This window comes from Myotis brandtii, unplaced genomic scaffold (genome assembly GCF_000412655.1).
Source record: "Myotis brandtii unplaced genomic scaffold, ASM41265v1 scaffold539, whole genome shotgun sequence".
NCBI lineage: Eukaryota > Metazoa > Chordata > Mammalia > Chiroptera > Vespertilionidae > Myotis > Myotis brandtii.
The window spans coordinates 168,025-184,694 of NW_005369984.1; the positions used below are offsets into that span (position 1 = coordinate 168,025).

Consider the following 16,670-nt stretch of genomic DNA (forward strand, 5'->3'; position numbering starts at 1 on the left):
CAGGGGGCTGCCCGCCCCCCCCCGCCCCAGGCAGGAAAGCAACACGGCTTAGCAGTGAGTCAAGGTGGCAGAGGTGCCCGCCTGGCTGCTGTTTGGGGAGAGCCTGCATCTCTGTGAAAGGAGAAAGCTCAGAGGGCACAGGATGGGACTGCCGCCGCCGCCACCACCACCGGGGCCCGGTGCTGCGGGAGCAGGGGGCACAGGGCAGAGCAGTGGACAGAGGCAGCAGGGAGATTACCTGTGGGCATTGCTGCTGGCCTGGCAGCCGAGGGACAGCAGAGAGAAAAGGACAGAAGAGGAGGTTAGGACAAATCCTGGAACCACATGGGTGGGGCTGGCCTCTGAGGGCCTGGGTGGGGCTCCAGCTGAACAGGAACCCGAACCCTAAGCCTAACCCTAAGCCTAAGCCTACTGCTCCCCCTGCTCTCACTCCAGCTAACACCTTGTGCATGCAGACCCCGTCCTGAGCGGCCCTCTCCATTTTATGGACGAGGAGACGGAGGGCCAGGCAGTTCAAAAGACAGCAAGTGGCAAAGCCAAGCCATGACCAGGCATTTGGTCTCTAACCACCACACCAACTACTTATTCCGGGACCTGGTAGCAGGCGGCAACCTTACTGTCTTTGGTGTGAAATGTGGCTCTAAATCAGAAGGACAGCTGTTTCCTGGCTGGGCAGGGCGGCTCTGGGGACCTACCCACCCGGGCCCCGTCCGCAGTCCTGATCTAAACGGTCAAGTGCTCACGCTCCGGAGATGAGGAGTCTGGGACCCAGCAAGCAAAGACGGGCCGAGGCCACACGTGAATTAACAGCAGACACGGGGAAGCAAACAGGCCTCCTGACACTGACAGAGAAGTGTGTCCCCCCAGGGGCAGGGCGAGGCGCGGGGTTCGGGCAGAGGCAGGGCCGGGCCTACCTGGAGGCGATCTTGGTGAAGTACTGGTAGGCGTTCTCTGGGGTCGGCTGCAGGTGCTGCAACATGGTGTGGAACTCCAAGTCGAAGCGCTGGTTGATGTCGTCCCCGATGATGGCGAGCTGCCGGCCCACCTGCCCCAAGGTGCTGGAGGCGGGAGGCAACAGGGGGCAAGGGACAGGTGTCAGGGCCGGGCCCAGGCTACCGGCTAGGCCTTCTGCCCGGGGTGCCCCAGCCTGCATCCCTCCCCGGAGGCCCCCACAGTGTTCTCAGATGTGAGGGCTGGGCTCGGCCCAGGGACAAGATGCCCCGGGGCGGGGGGGTGGGGGGGAGCCCAAGATGAATAAGGAGCCACAAAGAAAGAAGGGCAAGAGGCCCCCCACAGAGCCCCCCAGCTCCCAGGACCTCCATGGTGGCCCATGTGAGCACCCGCCTCCCTGAGGTGTCCCCGTGGGGCTCTGCTCACCTGTCAGGCTCTGGGGACAAGGTGACCATCTCTGGGTCAGGGGGGGCAGCCGCCTCAGCTTCCTGCTCCTGCTGATGGCGGTAATAAACGTAGCTGCGGAAAACCTCCTCTGTGTCCCGGGCCACCTGCTCCTCTGAGGATCAAAGCCGGGAGTCAGGGAGGAAGGCCGGATCGGGCAGCCCCAGCCTTGGGGATGGGTACTCTTCCTCAAGGTCACCGCTGTCCTCACCCCAGGCAGCAGGCTCCCCGCTGCAGCCCCGAGTCCACCCCCAGTGCTTACTGGGTGCGGGTTAGTCTCCCGGCACTTTCCACCTAGTCCGCACGCACGACAGCCTTGGGAGGTAGGCGGTCCCCACTTGCGGGCGGGAATGCGGCCTGAGGCCGGGAGGGTGGCACAAGGTCCCACAGCCAGAGTGCGCAGCGGGGCCAGGATAACCCGGGTATTTGGGCCCCGAGTTCCGTGTGACAAGTCCAGCCCTATGGCTTAGGGATCGTGGGGCCATACGTCAGACAGGGACATAGTGACAGACCTGGGCTGAGCCCAAAGTCCAGGGAACAGCCCGAGAGAGCTGCAGGCTTCCCAAGGTCCCCTGGGAAGAGGGAAGGGCAGCCATCTTACTTCCTCCCAAAGGTGAGATCGATTGTTTTCCCCGGGTGATAAGCCATCTACTTCCTCATTTCTCCTCCCACAGGGACAGGCCAGCCACACCTACTCTTCCTTCTTCTTGCCCATCCCACCCCTGGCACTGGGATGGCACCGCCCCTGGCACTGGAATGGCACTGTCCCAGGGCCCGCTCACTCCCCAGCCCCTCCCACCTCTGCAACCCAGGCCCGGCCCCTCCCAGCTCCAGGGCTTCCGGGGATCACTGGCCCAGCAGGCCACCTGCAATGGGTGGGGATCGTTTCTCCCTGTCCAAGGTGAGTTCCCTTCCTGGTCCCGTCCACGCCTGCCCTCTGCCCTCACCGCCGCCCTGGTGGTACAGGTGGGCAAGGGGCAGAAGGACCCTTACCCGAATTGGAGGCCGGGGCAGGCCCTTCACAGTCCTGCCTGGGAGGGCCCGGTCCTTGCCCAGATGCCATTGTTCAGGTCCCGGGGGAGAGCAGTGTCAGCCTGTGGGGATGGTGAGGAAAAGCAAAGATGGGGACAAGCAGGAGCCACAGACCAGAGGTTCCACAGCCACACAGGGGTCAAGTGGCCCCGACACCCCGACTCCCCAACCCCAGTCCGAGCTCCAGCCACTTGCATTTCACTGGCTACTCTTCAGGGAAGCCCAGGGGTGAGAAAAGCAAAGCAGCCAAGACCACATGCAGGGACCTGCCCCCGGCGTCCAGGGCCCTGGGAGGGTGGCCGCAGGAGGCCCTAGTGCTTCTCAAGTCAATTTCGGCTCCGTCCTGGAGCCCCGAACCTGCCCCGCACCTGCCCCGCACAGGGGCCCAGGGCCGCAGGGCCACTGCAGGCTCGCCACCTTCCAGCCAAGGACCCCGAAGGTCCCACTTGCCCTTGGCTGGTCAGAACACACCTGCCTTCCAGCTCAGACCTGTTGGCCACAAACACTTCTGAGCGCGATGGTGTACTTCTCCCAGCTGTGAACTCCCCCCGGGGGTGCCGGACACTGAAATGGCACATTCACCCCGCAAGGCAGGCATCGTCATACCCATTTCACAGGTGGCAGGTGAGGCCCGCGGAGGTGAGTGCCCACGGCCACAGAGCTAGCCAGGGAGTCAGGTTGGCCACCTGAATCTCCTCAAGCCCATATGTCAATACACTTAAGATTTACTTTCCGGGTTGTGGGTCTCAGAGGGTGTTCCTTCCGGGCATCTCTCCCTGGTCAGGCCTGGCCTGTGCCCTCCATTCCTGCCTTGCAGCCAGGCCTCCAGCACAGCCCCCCTGCCTTCCGCGGGCGCCCCCTCACCCCACGCTGCTCTCCTGCCCAGCCCAGTTTCCTCTGCCCAGCAGGGCCGCCTGATCTGCTATGAACCCTAGACAGAGGGAGTAGTTCCAGGACGTGAGCTGTTTCACTTTCAATTTGCACCCCTCCATTTCCCCGCACACCAAGCATTTCCCCACACCCCCCCGCCACCCTCCCTCCATCCCCGGGGAGGGTGAAGCCCCACCCTGGGCCAGGCAGAGCCGCCCTCCTCCCTGGGAGGCCCATGTACCCTCTGGCCTCCCTTCTCTCAGGCCTGGCCATTTTTGTCGGGCCTCCGCCTCTCTTTTCTCAGGGCCGGGCCGGGGAGAAGGCAGACCCTCCCTCCTCCATCCCCAGGTGCCTCTCAAAATAGGCCTTTGCCTAGCACCCCCACTTCCAGCTCCTCCTGGAAGAAGATGCCCTTGCCTCTCCCCTGGTCCCCCAACCCGGCAGCCCAGGACAGCAGGGCCAGAGGATGCTGCCTGCACCTGCACCTCCCGCTCCCTCCGCCCCAGAGCTCCCTGCTGGAGCCGGTGGAGCCGCAGCACAGCCCCAGGACCAGAGGCCTCTGCCGACCAGGGCCTACCCCTGCCCGTCCAAGAGGCATGACTTCCTGGTAAGGCGAGTCCCTGCACCCCATCTACCGGGTTCGCTGAGCCCAGGATGTCCCCCAGGGGAAGTGCCCGGCGGGGCTGCAGACCCAGTCTAGGGCTCCTGGGCAGCAGGAAGCGCCGTTAGAGTTCCCCCAGCCTTGACCTTGGCTCTGACCTCCACTCCGGCCGCCCAGGCTGCTAAAAGGCTCGGTCCTTCGCCCCGAGTCTCAGGCGCCCAGGGCCAGGGCATGAGGAGCAGCCAGAGGCAGCCCTGGCCGGATCAGGCCCCCGCGGGGGGTGTCGAAGCTGCCCGGCAAAGCCTCCCCTCCCCACCCCGCTCCCAGCGCTCTCCCTGCCCCACCCTGAGCCTGGTGCTGCCTCGATCGATCGGAGAGGATGGGCCGGACCCTCCGGCTTACCTACCCAGACCCCGGCCTAGGTCCGGGATGGCTCCGTGGGGCCGAGGCTGGAGGTCCCGAGCGGGTGCTCCAGGGTTCGCCGCCCAGGCCCGGCTTCCCGGAGCGGCTGTCAGTGAATCCGTGGTGTCCGATGCCGTCTCCGCGGGTCCCAGCCTCGGCACCAAGAGGCTCCGGGGAGCGAGCGTGGAGGAGCCGGCAGCTCCCGGCTCCAATCAGCTCGCTCTAGAGGAAGTCGCTCTGCAGCCGCCGGATGCGGATGTACTGCCTCCAGCCGGGGCGGTCTGCGCTCGCCCCTCAATCGGCAGCCCCCACCGCGGGTGGCTCCTCCCCCCGCTGCTTTTCCCACCCCTGACCCTTGATCTTTTCTCCCTCCCATCAGTCAATACCAATGGAAAAAATCAGGATGGTGATGTTTCTTTTGCACGTTAGCAAGTGAATCTTCTCACTGAATCTTCTCAACAACGCTTGGAAGTAGTGCCATCCGTGCACCCACTGTACAGATGAGCCAACTGAGGCTCAGCTGGTTTAAGGAGCTCTCCGGAAGTCACCGAGCTGCGCTATAATCGAGTCTGGAGGTGCCGGGGGAATAACAATACTAAATTGAGATTCAACGTGCAACTAGGTACCAGGCACCTCCGTGGTCTCTGGGACTAGAAACCCGAAGGGGACAGGCAGGTGAGCAGATGAAACCACAGTGAGGGACTTGCGCTTCCGCCGGGGACAACTGGGCACCGCAGTTATGAGTCGCTTCAAGTTTGGGGATATTGGTATAAACTTGACGGAGCCTCTGCTCAGAGGGATTTGGGGGGCAGGCTCCCAAAGCACACGATGACTTACCGGGTGTCATACAGGGTGTGGAGTGGGAGTTTATGATTCCAGTTGGAAAAGATGCACCGCATTTGGCACAAACAGATAAAATGTTGTTTTTTTAAAAGTAATGTTGGGCAGATCTCTGCTTTTCTTTTCTTAAAAAATATATATATATATTTTAATGATTTTTTACAGAGAGGAAGGGAAGGGGTAGAGAGTTAGAAACATTAATGAGAGAGAAACATCGATCAGCTGCCTCCTGCACACCCCCTACTGGGGATGTGCCCGCAACCAAGGTACATGCCCTTGACCAGAATCGAACCTGGGACCCTTGAGTCCGCAGGCTGATGCTCTATCCACTGAGCCAAACCGGTTAGGGCTAAAATGTTTTTCAATACAATTGGATGTCACCCTTCAAGATGTGATGAATTTGAAAAGAATAACCCCTATATTTACTTAATGGAGTCGCTAAATCTTGCTGAAAACAAGAGGGGAAAGTTGTAGCAAAAGGGGAATGTGGGCTCGATTTTGACCGACTACAGTTTTGTCCCAAAGATACTCAGCTCAAATATTTTGAAAAACAGTTTGAACTTCAGGACAAAATTACCAATGTTTCTTCACTGTTGAAACTCACATGCTGAATTTTTTAAAAATATATTTTTATTGATTTCAGAGAGGAAGGGAGAGAGAAATAGAAACATCAATGATGAGAGAGAATCATTGATCGGCTGCCTCCTGCACGCCCCCTACTGGGGATCGAGCCCACAACCGGGGTATGTGCCCTTGTCCAGAATCGAACCAGGGGGCTTTCAATCTGCAGGCCGACGCTCTATCCACTGAGCCAAACCAGCTCGGGCTGACTTTTTGCACGTAATAGAGCTAGCTGGGGGTGTGGGTGGAGCTCGCAGTCGTTTGATGGAACTGGCAGCACCGACTGTCCGCTGCGTGGGTCCCCATGGGACTCAGGGCTGCTCGCTGGACACTGAGCTCCTGGGGGAGTTCAGAAGTCAATACCTGATGAAAATCAATGATTGAGACGGATGCACCTTGGTGTGGAGTCAAAAGTACACAGGCTGGTTCAAAATATATAAAAACGTCATTTCCACCTGGCCGGGCATGGCTCCATGGTTGAGTGTTGACCTATGAACCAGGAGGTCAGGGTTCGATTCCCGTTCAGGGCACATGCCCGGGTTGCAGTCTCGATCTCCAGTGTGGGGGCATGCAGGAGGCAGCCAATCAATGATCCTCTCTCATCATTGATGTTCCTATTTCTCCTTTTCTTTCCTCTCTAAAATCAATAAAAATATATTAAAAACAAAACAACGCCCTGACTGGTTTGGCTCAGTGGATAGAGCGTCGGCCTATGGACTGAAGGGTTCCAGGTTCGATTCCGGTCAAGGGCATGTACCTTGGTTGCGGGCACATCCCCAGTAGGTGGTGTGCAGGAGGCAGCTGATCGATGTTAACTCTCCCTTCCTCTCTGTAAAAAATCAATAAAATATATTTTAAAATAAATAAATAAATAAAGATAAAAACAAAACAAAAAAATCCGTCATTTCCTACCAACAAATGGAAAATGGGCACTGTTTGAAGGACAGAAATGAGCTCTGCCACCTAATTCAAATACTGGAGGGTCCCCTGGAATTAGCAGTACCCTACAGAGCAATACCATTGAAGGACATGTAATCAGTATGTATTTTCCATCATGTATGTCAAGTTTCATGGTAAAACTTAATAAAAGTTTCAATAAAGGAATTCTCTGGGGGAAACAAAAGGGTCTGTGCGCCCACCTGGACCCAAGTGAACCAAGTACCTGGAGGGGAGAGAAGGGCGGGCCCTCTGGCCACAGCCAGGGAAAGACCAGCAGGTGCAGAGAGGGGGTGCCGAGTCCTCCAGACCCCTTGCCCCCTTCTCAGGGCCCGGGTTCCCCAAACCTCCTCTGCCCACCACCCACATGCTTCCTCACCAACCACCCGCAGGCTGGCTCCCCAGGCCTCCTCCCTGCCTCAGCACCCCCAGCCCTCTCTGTCCCCAGCTAATCCCCCCCCTCGTTCCCCCATCACTCCCCGCCTCCCGCCTGCCTGCCCTTTGCCTTCTAGAACTCCTGGAGCTTTTAATTTGAAAGCTCCTCCAGTTCTTAAGCAGTTGGTCCTGGGGGGCTGCTACGGCCCCTCCCTCCGAGTCAGGGTCCCTCTCAGGATGGCGAGCCCAGCTCCAACCCCTCGGTCTCGAAATTTGGACCGCTCCTCCATGCTCCGCTTCTTCCTGGTGGGGAGCACGGGCGGCCGGAAGAGCTCCGAGGGGACCCTGCTGGGAGATGAGGCGAGCCCTGGGTCCTTGATGATGGACCGCCAGGGGCGAGTGGGGAGGAAGGAGCCCAGGCGGCCGGCCCAGGGGCACCGCACCCCCTCTGAGGCCCTACCACAGCGTGATCCCTTGGGGCTGGGGGGCATGAGGGCCCAGACCACCCCCTCCATGAAGGTCTTGAGCCTCATGGCCCCAGGTGTAGAGGTAAAGTGGGTGCTGCCCAGAGGAAGCCAGGAGGTCCTGGGCAACCTGTCTGAGAAGGCGCAGAGGGAAGAGGAGGAGGAGGAGGCAGCAGGGGCCCCAGACAGGTGAGGGGCTGGGCGGTGGTGGTGGGAAGGGGCCTGGGGCAGAGGAATTGGGACAAGGCCTGGATGGAAGCTGGTGTGTGTGTGTGTGTGTGTGTGTGTGTGTGTGTGTGTGTGTGCCAAGACTGGGAGTCTTGGAGGGTAGAGGACTGGACAGGGCACCTGGGTGGGCAGGATGGACAACATCAGGGTGAGGAGGCACCGGAGGGGTGTGTTGGGGGTGTGGAAGGAAGCAGAGATGAGGGTCCTCCCACAAGTGAGGGTTGGGGATGGGGGCTCCAGAGGAAAGGAGTCCTGCTGGGGCCGGAAAGGCGCCTGCGGGGTGAGGCGGGCCACCGTTCCCACTCCACCTGCCCCTACCCCACTCTCTTCCTCCTGGTCCCCCGCCCCCTCCCGCCTCCAGGATGAAGCCCCAGAGGGCCCAGCGGGGAGCTGGGAGCAGGAGGATGGAGGGGCTGAGTAGGGCCTGTGGGAGAGCCTTGGGGGACGTGGGGGTGTCCGGGGCCTTTACCAAGTCTCTGGGCCCCCACTGCCACCCCCACCTGACTCTGCTTTGGGATCAGGGGCCACTTTGCCCAAGCCCTGGAGGTGGAGCAGGGGGCCACGGGGCCACTGGAGGTCAGCCCTGAGGCCCTTGCCGGGGAGGAGCAGCAGCTGCTGGACGGAATGGGGCGGGGTCAGAAACAGCCCTCTTTTTCCAGGACTCGGGCTGGGCCGGGAAGGACACAGCCTAAGGGAAGGCTGGAGGCAGGCTGCTTGGGGTCCCAACTCCACTGGGCCAAGCTGTGTATTGGCAGCAGACTGCTCGGCCTTTCTGTGTGCCCGTTTCCTCCTCTATAACATGAGAGTGCGATAGGTCCTGCCTCAGAAGGTAGTTGCAAGAATGAAATGAAATGTCCTTGTAAAGTGCCCAGAACTGTGCCTGGGCATAGCAGGTGTTTGCTAAGGAAAACCAGGCGGCCTGCCCCCAGCCCAACCTCCAGCTGTGCCTGCCCGGCCGGGCCGAGCCCACCCCCGTTGCCAGCTAACCAGGCGGCCTCCCCCCAGCCCAACCTCCAGCTGTCCCTGCCCGGCCGGGCCGAGCCCACCCCCGTTGCCAGCTGACCCAGCTGACGGTCGGGTGACTGCCCTTCACAGGAGACCTCAGGCCGGCTTCTCTGAAGGTGGAGGCAACTCCCTGGAACCACATCCTCACCTTGTACAAGCAGTTTCAGAAACTGGCCATGGCCAAGGTCTGTGGGGCCGAGCTGGGGCCGCCGGGGGAGGCGGGGTGGGGCCCAGGAGTGAGGCTCGGTCCTGCCTTCACCTCGGGGGGCCGCTCCGGCTGCTTCCTGTTTCATGTGGAGGCGGGGCTGCAGGCAGGGGCCCTTCTCACCTGCTCAGTGACCCGAAACACCCTCAGCTGCCTCTCGAGGAAGACTCACCTGACGACGAGGAGGAAGGGGAGGAAGAGGAAATGGAGGAAGAGGACAGCTCATTCAAGCTCTGCGTCCCAGTCCCCCTCCAGTCGCCACTGCATAAGACATTTAGGCCAATCGACACAGTGGGTAAGCGGGGTGCCCACCTCCCCTCCCCACACGCCCAGGCAGTCCCGTTTTCTATGGGCTCATGGGTGCGATGCCAGTTCTGACCACCAGGTGGTGCCATAGGACATAAGATGGCCACCCGGGAGGTTGGTCAGAGAGTGGCTGGGCGGGAGGCTAGCTCCTCTAGGTAGGGTCCTCCTCCCTTGGGGTGTGCAGACCGCGAGGTGAAGGTGTGACTGGGCTGGGAATCCCCGCCCGGAATTCCGTTCAGTGGCCACCTCCAGCTCTGGTTTTCCCATCAGGTGGGCACTGCTGTGACAGGGCCCCAGAGGGTGTCCCTGAGGGCAGATGAGAGAGGGGGGAGTGTGATAATACAGAGTCATTGCTAACCTTTATATAATAGGTTCTCGGCCTTTTGGCTAAGATCAAGTGTAACCTTTACATAATCATTTCTGTGGGCCATCTCCTTCTCTAAGCGCTTTTCACAAAATAATGTACTGGATTCTGGGGTAGGTCTTATACGCGCCACTTCACAGCAGAGAAGCTAGGCACAGAGAGGTTAAGTAACTCACCCAAGATCACAGAGCTAGGAAGTGGCAGGGCTGGGACTTGAGCCCAGGTCGTTGGGATGGTTCCAGATCCATGCTCTTGAGTTGGTGGCTGGAGGGGAGTAGAGACTCACACTCATGCTTGCCGGAGGGAGCCCATGGAAGCGAGTTTCTTGGGGAGGCGTCGTGTGGCTGGCTCTGGGGAGTGGGTGAAGAAAGCACCATGGCCAGCGTGACCAGGGACTGTGGGGCCAGGATGGGAGCCAGAGCCGCCTCTTCCTTCGGCCTCCGGCAGTTTGCTCCAGCCTACTCCTGCCTGTCCCTTGCCCATCTCTCTGGCTCTCAGGTTTCGTGGAGTCAGAGTTAAAGAAGTTTCTGGAAGCACAGCAGGAGTCCCGCCTCCGCCTCCGGAAGATGCGCAGCCTTGAGAGCCTGGAGCCACTGGTCCCATCAGAGATCACCCTGGAGAGCATTCTGGGTGACCAGGTATGCCACGCTGCCCGAGGACACTGGCGAAAGCGGATGGGAGGCCTCCCATGGCCCTGGCCCCGGCCCAGGCTCCAGCCCCCCTCTGCCTGGGTAGGGGGGGCATGATCCCTTCTTGGTGGTATTTCTGAGAGTCCGACCCTGACCCCTGCACACACACACTTCCCCATCAGTCTCTCTGTCTCTCATTTGACCCAGAGTTCAAATCTCCACTCTTTTTTATTACTATTATATTTTTATTGATTTCAGAGAGAGGGAAAGAAACATCCATGATGAGAGAGAATCACCGATTGGCTGCCTCCTGCACACCCCCTACTGGGGAGTGGATGAAGAAAGCGCTATGGCTAGGGTGACCAGGGACTGCACAGGGCCAGCCTGCAACCCAGGCATGTGCCCTGACCGGAATCGAACCCGGGACCCTTCAGTTCACAGGCCGACGCTCTGTCCACTGAGCCAAACCGGCCAGGACCAATGTCCACTCTTGAGGCTTAAGTTTGCCACCCACTTGCTTGTGGCCTTGGGCAGGTCCTTTCCCTCTCTGAGCCTCAGTTTCCTTATCTGAACACGAGGGGCTTGTCTAGTGGCTCTAAGGCTTCTAGTACATCTGCAACTCACATGCTGTTGCTCATTTTCTATTTCTCTCCCCTTCACACCCATGCCTGACCCCACAAACACACACAGGTGCCGGATAGTGACTCTGCTGGTCACACCACAGACCACCACTGCCCACCCTTGACAGCAGCCTAAGCATTCGGCCTGTCCCAGCTCCTCGGGGGCGCATTGATGGCTCTGTTGTGGAAAGATGAGTTGGGGTCATTTCTGCTTAATTTCTATTCATTCATCAGCTCATCCTTCCACTCAGTGGACACATGCCCCTGCCTGTGTGGTTTACCAAAGGAAAGAGCAGAGGGTTGGGCCCTGGCCGGGCAGCTCAGCTGCTTAGCGCATCCTCCTGATAAAACAAGGTTTCGAGTTCAATCCCCGGTCAGGGCACCTACAAGAATCAACCAACAGATGCATCAATGAGTGGAAAAACAAACTGACCCCTCCCTCTCCTTTCCTCTCTAAAAATCAATTGAAAAAAAGGAAGGAAGGAAGGAAGGAAGGAAGGAAGGAAGGAAGGAAGGAAGGAAGGAAGGAAGGACGAGCAGCGGGTTGGGAGGCGGGTCTTCAGGCCTCTGCCCGTGAAAGGGCTGTTGGCGATGAAGAGTGTACGGCCGGGCGTCACCTGCACCGGGCACTCAGGGTTAGGGCTCTGGCTACAGGAGCACAGGCCCGCCAGGCGCCCAGGGCAGCCTTCTCATTGTCCGGAGGCCCCCTCTGAGCTCTGGGGACAGGGCTGAGCCACCACTCCCAACCCACCCTAGGCTGCAGGTCAGCTTGGCAGGGGTGGCGCCTCACAGGCACCCCTCTGAGCTCTGGGGACAGGGTTGAGCCACCACATCCCAACCCACCCTAGGCTGCAGGTCAGCTTGGCAGGGCCCCTCGCCTTTGCCTTTTCCCTCTTCTTCCTCCTCCTCCTCCCCCCAGCACCACCCCCTGAGCCTGCCTGCCCCTGCCCAGGGCTCACAGTCCTAGGGTGGCCTGAGCAGCATTGGAGGGGCCTGGGAGTATCTGGGGGGTGTGGCAAGTGGGGGCCCAGATCAGCCCTCACTCTGGGGACACAGCTGCCTCGGGAATATATTCCTCTCGTGGGTGTTTAGAGGTCTGTCCCCATCACCACCCCACGCCCTTCTCATCCCTCAGGGACACCAAGCCGGGGGGGGGGGGCCCCCAACCTTTGGGGAGTGCTGGGGCCCTGGGAGAGGGGCGCTGAGGCGGCTGAGGCCCCACCCTAGGTTGCAGGGAAGGGTGCAGAGCCCCCTTGGTGTGGTGTCCACCGCAGAGGTGAGGACGGGAGGGCCGGCTAGGTGCTGGACTCCTGGGGTTTTGAAGGAACCCCCCCCCCCGAGTTGGAGGGAGAGGGGAGCCCAGATGCTGAGGCCTCTTCCTCCCGCCCGCTCTGCCCCCAGGGCCTGCTGCTCCAGGAGATGGATGCCCTGGGAAACTGGCCTCCACACTGGCCTCCGAGGGAGTGAGGGGTGCTGGCGAGTCTGCCCCGCCGGCCCGGACGGACCTGCACAGGGAGGCAGCCCCTCTCCTTAGGAAACAGCCCAGGAGCTCCGGGCCGGGTCCCGGGATAAACGGTGGCCATGCGTCTGCAGGGCGGCTGCCAGCAGACTGTCCCACAGTCGGACGTGGGCTGTGAGGTTATGAATAAAGCCCAGTTTGACTCCGGCCCGCTTGGTTGACTGTGGACCCTGCCGCTCATCGGCACCCGGAACCAGCTCAGCAGTCAGAGGGGGGCGGGGGGGGGTCAGTCTAGTCCCCAGTCTGTGCCTGCAGCGCCCTGGGCTCCGGGGGCAGGTGCAGCGCGTGTCTGGGCATCTGGGCAGGAGGTCTGTGCACTTGGCAGGGGTGGGAAGGACCCTGGCCCGGGCCTGCCCGGTCTGCAGGTCCCTGACTTCCCTCCCGCCCCAGTTCCCAGGCCGGGCTTGCGGCCTCACAGGGAGGATCCGGGAATTCTCCAGCAGGAAGTTCCTGCCCCGCCAGCACAGGGACAAAGCCAGGAAAGCAGGCCTGGGGCCATGGGGCCTGCCTCGGGGGCTGGGCTGGGCAGGTGAAGGTCCCTGGGGTCAATACAGAGCGCCCCTCCCGCTGCCCCTGGTGGCAGCCCACGCCAAGCTCAGCACCAGCCTCGGGGGGCCTGGGCAGGAGGTCCAGACGTCCAGGAGGCCTGGCCCTCCGCCCAGCAGTGGGGGTGGGCGGGGGCTGGAGGCTCACCTCATACGGGATCTGCTTTGGACACCAGGAGGTGCTGTTGTCTGGAGGTGCTGGTGGCTCCCGGTAGGACCAGGGTCCCTTCCCTTCCGTGGTCCAAGGCTCTGAGGCGAGAGAGAGAGAAAGAGAGAGAGAGAGAGAGAGAGAGAGAGAGAGAGATTGGAAGAGAGAGAGAGATTGGGAGAGAGAGAGAGAGAGAGCACTCACATTGCCCCCAGCTCTTCTCATGACTGGTCTGGCCTGCTCTGCTCCATGGGCACCCCCACCCCCACCCCACGTCTAGCCTGACCCTATTGCAGAGCTGAAGTTCAATATCAGAACATGGAGGCCTCTCTCAGTCACGTGACTGGTAACAGCTGCTTGTTGGGTGGTGGCACCTGCTTGGGATGGTGTAGGGAGACTTCAGTGACCGGCCTGTCCCTGAGCAGCCCAGCCGGTGAGGGGGGTCCCCCCTCCTAGCCCCAGACCATGAGAGCGCAGGTGGCCCACGGGGCTGGGGCTTTCTCCCCGGCCTCCTGGCCAGGCCCTGCCTGCCTGACTCAGCCACCCGCGGGGCTGGAGGCCGGGCGTCTGGGCTGCCCCCTGAGTCAGCGGGAAGCAGCCTGTGGCCGTACGACTCACCTGTGCTCTAATGCTTTCCCCAGAGAGCTGGCTGTTGGGAAGGCTGGTTGCGCTAGACCCCTGCTCTCCCCTGCAGGGACCCCAGAGGACACCTCTCCTTCCCCTTCCTGATCGCCCCCACCTGGGGCCAGCTGTGCAGGGGGTGGGGAGCCCTGGGGCCCAGAGCACAGCAGGACGGAGCTTCGTCCCCTTTCCGGTTGCCCTGGGAGGGGCCCGCCTGGGCTCCTGGGTCCAGGCCGGCACCATAGTGGGTCAGGGCAGGCCAGGCCCCTCGGCTCAGGCTAGGAGGGGTGAGGGGCAGGGCCCTCGGCTCAAAGAGGGGGACTCTGCTCCTTCCTGTCAAGTGCAGGCCATGCCACCTCTGCCTCCACCCCATCCACTTCCCATGACCCACGGAGAGGAAGGTGGGGTGGAGGGGGCAGGATGGGGGCATCTGCCGAGGCAGGAGCAGGAAGCTGGCACCGGCATAAGGCCTGGCCGGCCTCTAGGGGTCCTGGGCCTGGCTCTGGATGGGTGGCGAGGCCGTGGGGACAGGACCTGGGGATGTGCTGTGCGAAGGCCTGGTGGGCACGGTGGGCGAGCACACAGGGCTGGGCTCAGGCTCACACCGCGCGGAGGGCCCTGCATTTCTGAAAGGCTTCGAGGGAACCGCAGACGCGTCTGTGGGTCAGACCTGGGGGCTGGGTGGCATCTACAGTTGCTGTCCGTGCCAGGTGGGCGCTGCCGTGCTCAGGGTGAGAGGGCTCTGAGACCCAGTGAGGGTGTCTCTTTCTAACTGGCTCAAATTGGGGGGCAGGGAGGGGGCGGGCGGCAAACCAGCTGTACTATTTTCCAGGTGGGAAATGAGATGGGGAGCAGACAGGCAGAGGGGAGGGGCTGGGCTGGCTGCAGGCAGGCCCCACACCTCTGAACCTCAGTTCCTGCCTCTGTGAAATGGGAGAGTCCGGGCTCCTGTGGCTGAAGGAAGTGCTGTGTGGCATGGAGCAGCATTTACCAAGCATCTGCTATCCCCGTTCCCATCCCAGGCGCTGAGGAATAGAGCAGCGGACAAAACAAAAGAGCCCTCACTTTTCTGAGCATTTACTATCTCCAGGGGGGTAAATAATAAGCGTAAGCTGTCGGAGTGACAGGTGCTGTTTCAGGAGTGACGGGGTGTGCAAGCAGGAGCGCCAGGGAGGGCGGGAGCGAGGGGTGGGGCACGGCCCAACAGCAGGAGCTCAGCATGTGCACATGCGCTGCGGCCGGAGCACCTGGTGGGCTGAGGACCAGGAGGACCGGTGTGGCTGGAAGGGGGTGAGTGGGAGGGGAGGCCAGGAAGGAAGCAGGAAATGGAAATTTGCGGAGCTGAAATTTCAGGGGTTGTTTTATCAGTGACAAGTGACAACATGTGGTTTACCTCCTAAAAGTCTCCCTTGGGCCCTGGCCGGGAGCTCAGTTGGTCAGAGTGTCGTCCTGATAGGCCAAGGTTGCGGGTTCCATCCCATCAGGGCACATGCACGAAGCAACCAGTGGAGGCATCAATAAGTGGAACAGCAAACTGATGCCTCTCTCTCTCTCTCTCTCTCTCTCTCTCTCTCTCAAATCAATTTTAAAAACTCTCACCTGAGTGGGGAAGAGGCTGCGGGGGGCGGGAGGGGGGAGTGGAGCAGGGAGGCCCCTTGGGAGGCTCGGGGCTGCGAGGGGCGGGGGTCGCACCACTGTCTTCAGCACCGGGAGCACCTTTGCACCTTGTGCAGTGGAACACCCACCCCTGCCCCAGAGGCTGGAGAGGAAGAGGGGCGACCGTGGGTGTGGGGCCCCAGAAGGTCCCACTGAAGGCAAGTGGGCAGCTGATCATGTGCGGGCAACTTCGGCGTGTGTGCGTGTGTGCGCGTGTGTGTGCGTGTGTGCGCGTGCGTGTGTGTGCGTGTGCGTGTGTGCGTGTGCGTGTGTGCGTGTGTGCGCGTGTGTGCGCGTGTGTGTGCGTGTGTGCGTGTGTGCACGTGTGTGCGCGCGCGTGTGTGTGTGTGTGGACTTCAGCGTGTGTGCGTGTGTGTGTGTGTGGACTTCAGCGTGTGTGCGTGTGTGTGCGTGTGCGTGTGTGCGCGTGTGTGCGCGTGTGTGCGCGTGTGTGTGTGCGTGTGTGTGCGCGTGTGCGCGCGTGTGTGTGGACTTCAGCGTGTGTGCGTGTGTGTGTGTGTGTGTGTGTGTGAGAGAGAGTTGGGGGGGCGGCAGCAGGGGTGGTTGGCACCAGCAGGGTGTGTGCTCGCTGATGTGCAGCAAATGCTCCTGGGAGGATGGGCTGGGCCACCGTGGAGCCACTGAACCCTGGTGCTTCCTCTCCCTGCGGCCCTGACCCCGAGGGCCCAGGCGGGAGCTGGGGCTCGTCTGCTGATTTCACCTGCCCACAGACCAAGGCTCCGTCACCTCTCTCGTGGGGGCGGGGGGGGGGCGTTAAAACAGACCCAACAACAAAATCAGATGCTGCTGCTGTAACAGGTTTGGAGACTGCAGACGAGGAGCAGGGAGGAGCCCTGGGGCCTCCAGGAGGAGGCTGTGGTTTGGGCCTGCGGGCGGGAGGGGGAGAGAGGGAATTTGACAGGTGAAGGGAAGGGACAGGCCATGCCTGCCAGGGCACAGCCTGCACCGTGACCCCACTGTCCACCTCTCTCCCCAGGCCAGGACCACCTGGCCCCCCCAAACCACCCCCCCCCCCTCGCCTGCTTGTTCAGGCCACCGCCTCACGTTTAACCCTTTGCTCCCTGCCATCCCCCCTTCACACTTGCGTTCTCAGTGCCTTTGCTGGGGCCCAAACCCAGCCACAGCTTCCCGATCCTCTCAGGCCTCTGCCCATCACTGCCAGTCTCCCCCGCTGCCCTCGACCGCCCCCACCCACTCTGTAGAGCTCAGCTCCCCAGCGCTTCCTGGAGTCCTCACCGCTCCCAGGCTAGGGGACCAATGGGACCCG

At 61.3% G+C, this 16,670-nt stretch overlaps 3 protein-coding genes across 5 annotated transcripts in view; 2 read left to right on the forward strand and 1 right to left on the reverse strand.

The window, feature by feature from the left end:
* Nucleotides 1–4,618, reverse strand: part of BAK1 (BCL2-antagonist/killer 1) — a 6,214-nt gene extending 1,596 nt beyond the window's left edge. The window contains exons 1-4 of one of the 2 annotated variants that reach the window (XM_005878023.2): nt 4,301–4,618; nt 2,389–2,489; nt 1,378–1,510; nt 915–1,058 (exon numbers count right to left, since the gene is read on the reverse strand). In XM_005878023.2, the coding sequence (XP_005878085.1) occupies nt 915–1,058; nt 1,378–1,510; nt 2,389–2,458 (347 nt within the window). In that variant the 5' untranslated portion in view covers nt 2,459–2,489; nt 4,301–4,618. The remainder of the gene's footprint in view (nt 1–914; nt 1,059–1,377; nt 1,511–2,388; nt 2,490–4,300) is intronic. The other variant, XM_005878022.2, reaches the window with a different exon arrangement.
* LOC102239752 (putative gametogenetin-binding protein 1) lies at nt 3,521–12,559 on the forward strand. 2 transcript variants are annotated; one of them, XM_005878021.2, is made up of 6 exons: nt 3,521–3,904; nt 4,680–4,975; nt 8,860–8,954; nt 9,125–9,269; nt 10,143–10,282; nt 12,295–12,559. In XM_005878021.2, exons 3-6 carry the CDS (start codon nt 8,946–8,948, stop codon nt 12,358–12,360), a joined length of 360 nt encoding a protein of 119 aa, XP_005878083.1. In that variant the 5' UTR covers nt 3,521–3,904; nt 4,680–4,975; nt 8,860–8,945; the 3' UTR covers nt 12,361–12,559. The 2 variants fall into 2 exon arrangements, with proteins under 2 accessions (XP_005878083.1, XP_005878082.1); XM_005878020.2 differs by lacking the exons at nt 3,521–3,904; nt 4,680–4,975 and adding an exon at nt 8,434–8,593.
* On the forward strand, nt 7,310–8,826 carry LOC106728125 (gametogenetin-binding protein 1-like). The gene is made up of 3 exons (XM_014549210.1): nt 7,310–7,725; nt 8,286–8,398; nt 8,747–8,826. The coding sequence occupies exons 1-3, from the start codon at nt 7,310–7,312 to the stop codon at nt 8,824–8,826; spliced, it is 609 nt and encodes a 202-aa protein (XP_014404696.1).
* Nucleotides 12,560–16,670: the final 4,111 nt, after the last annotated feature.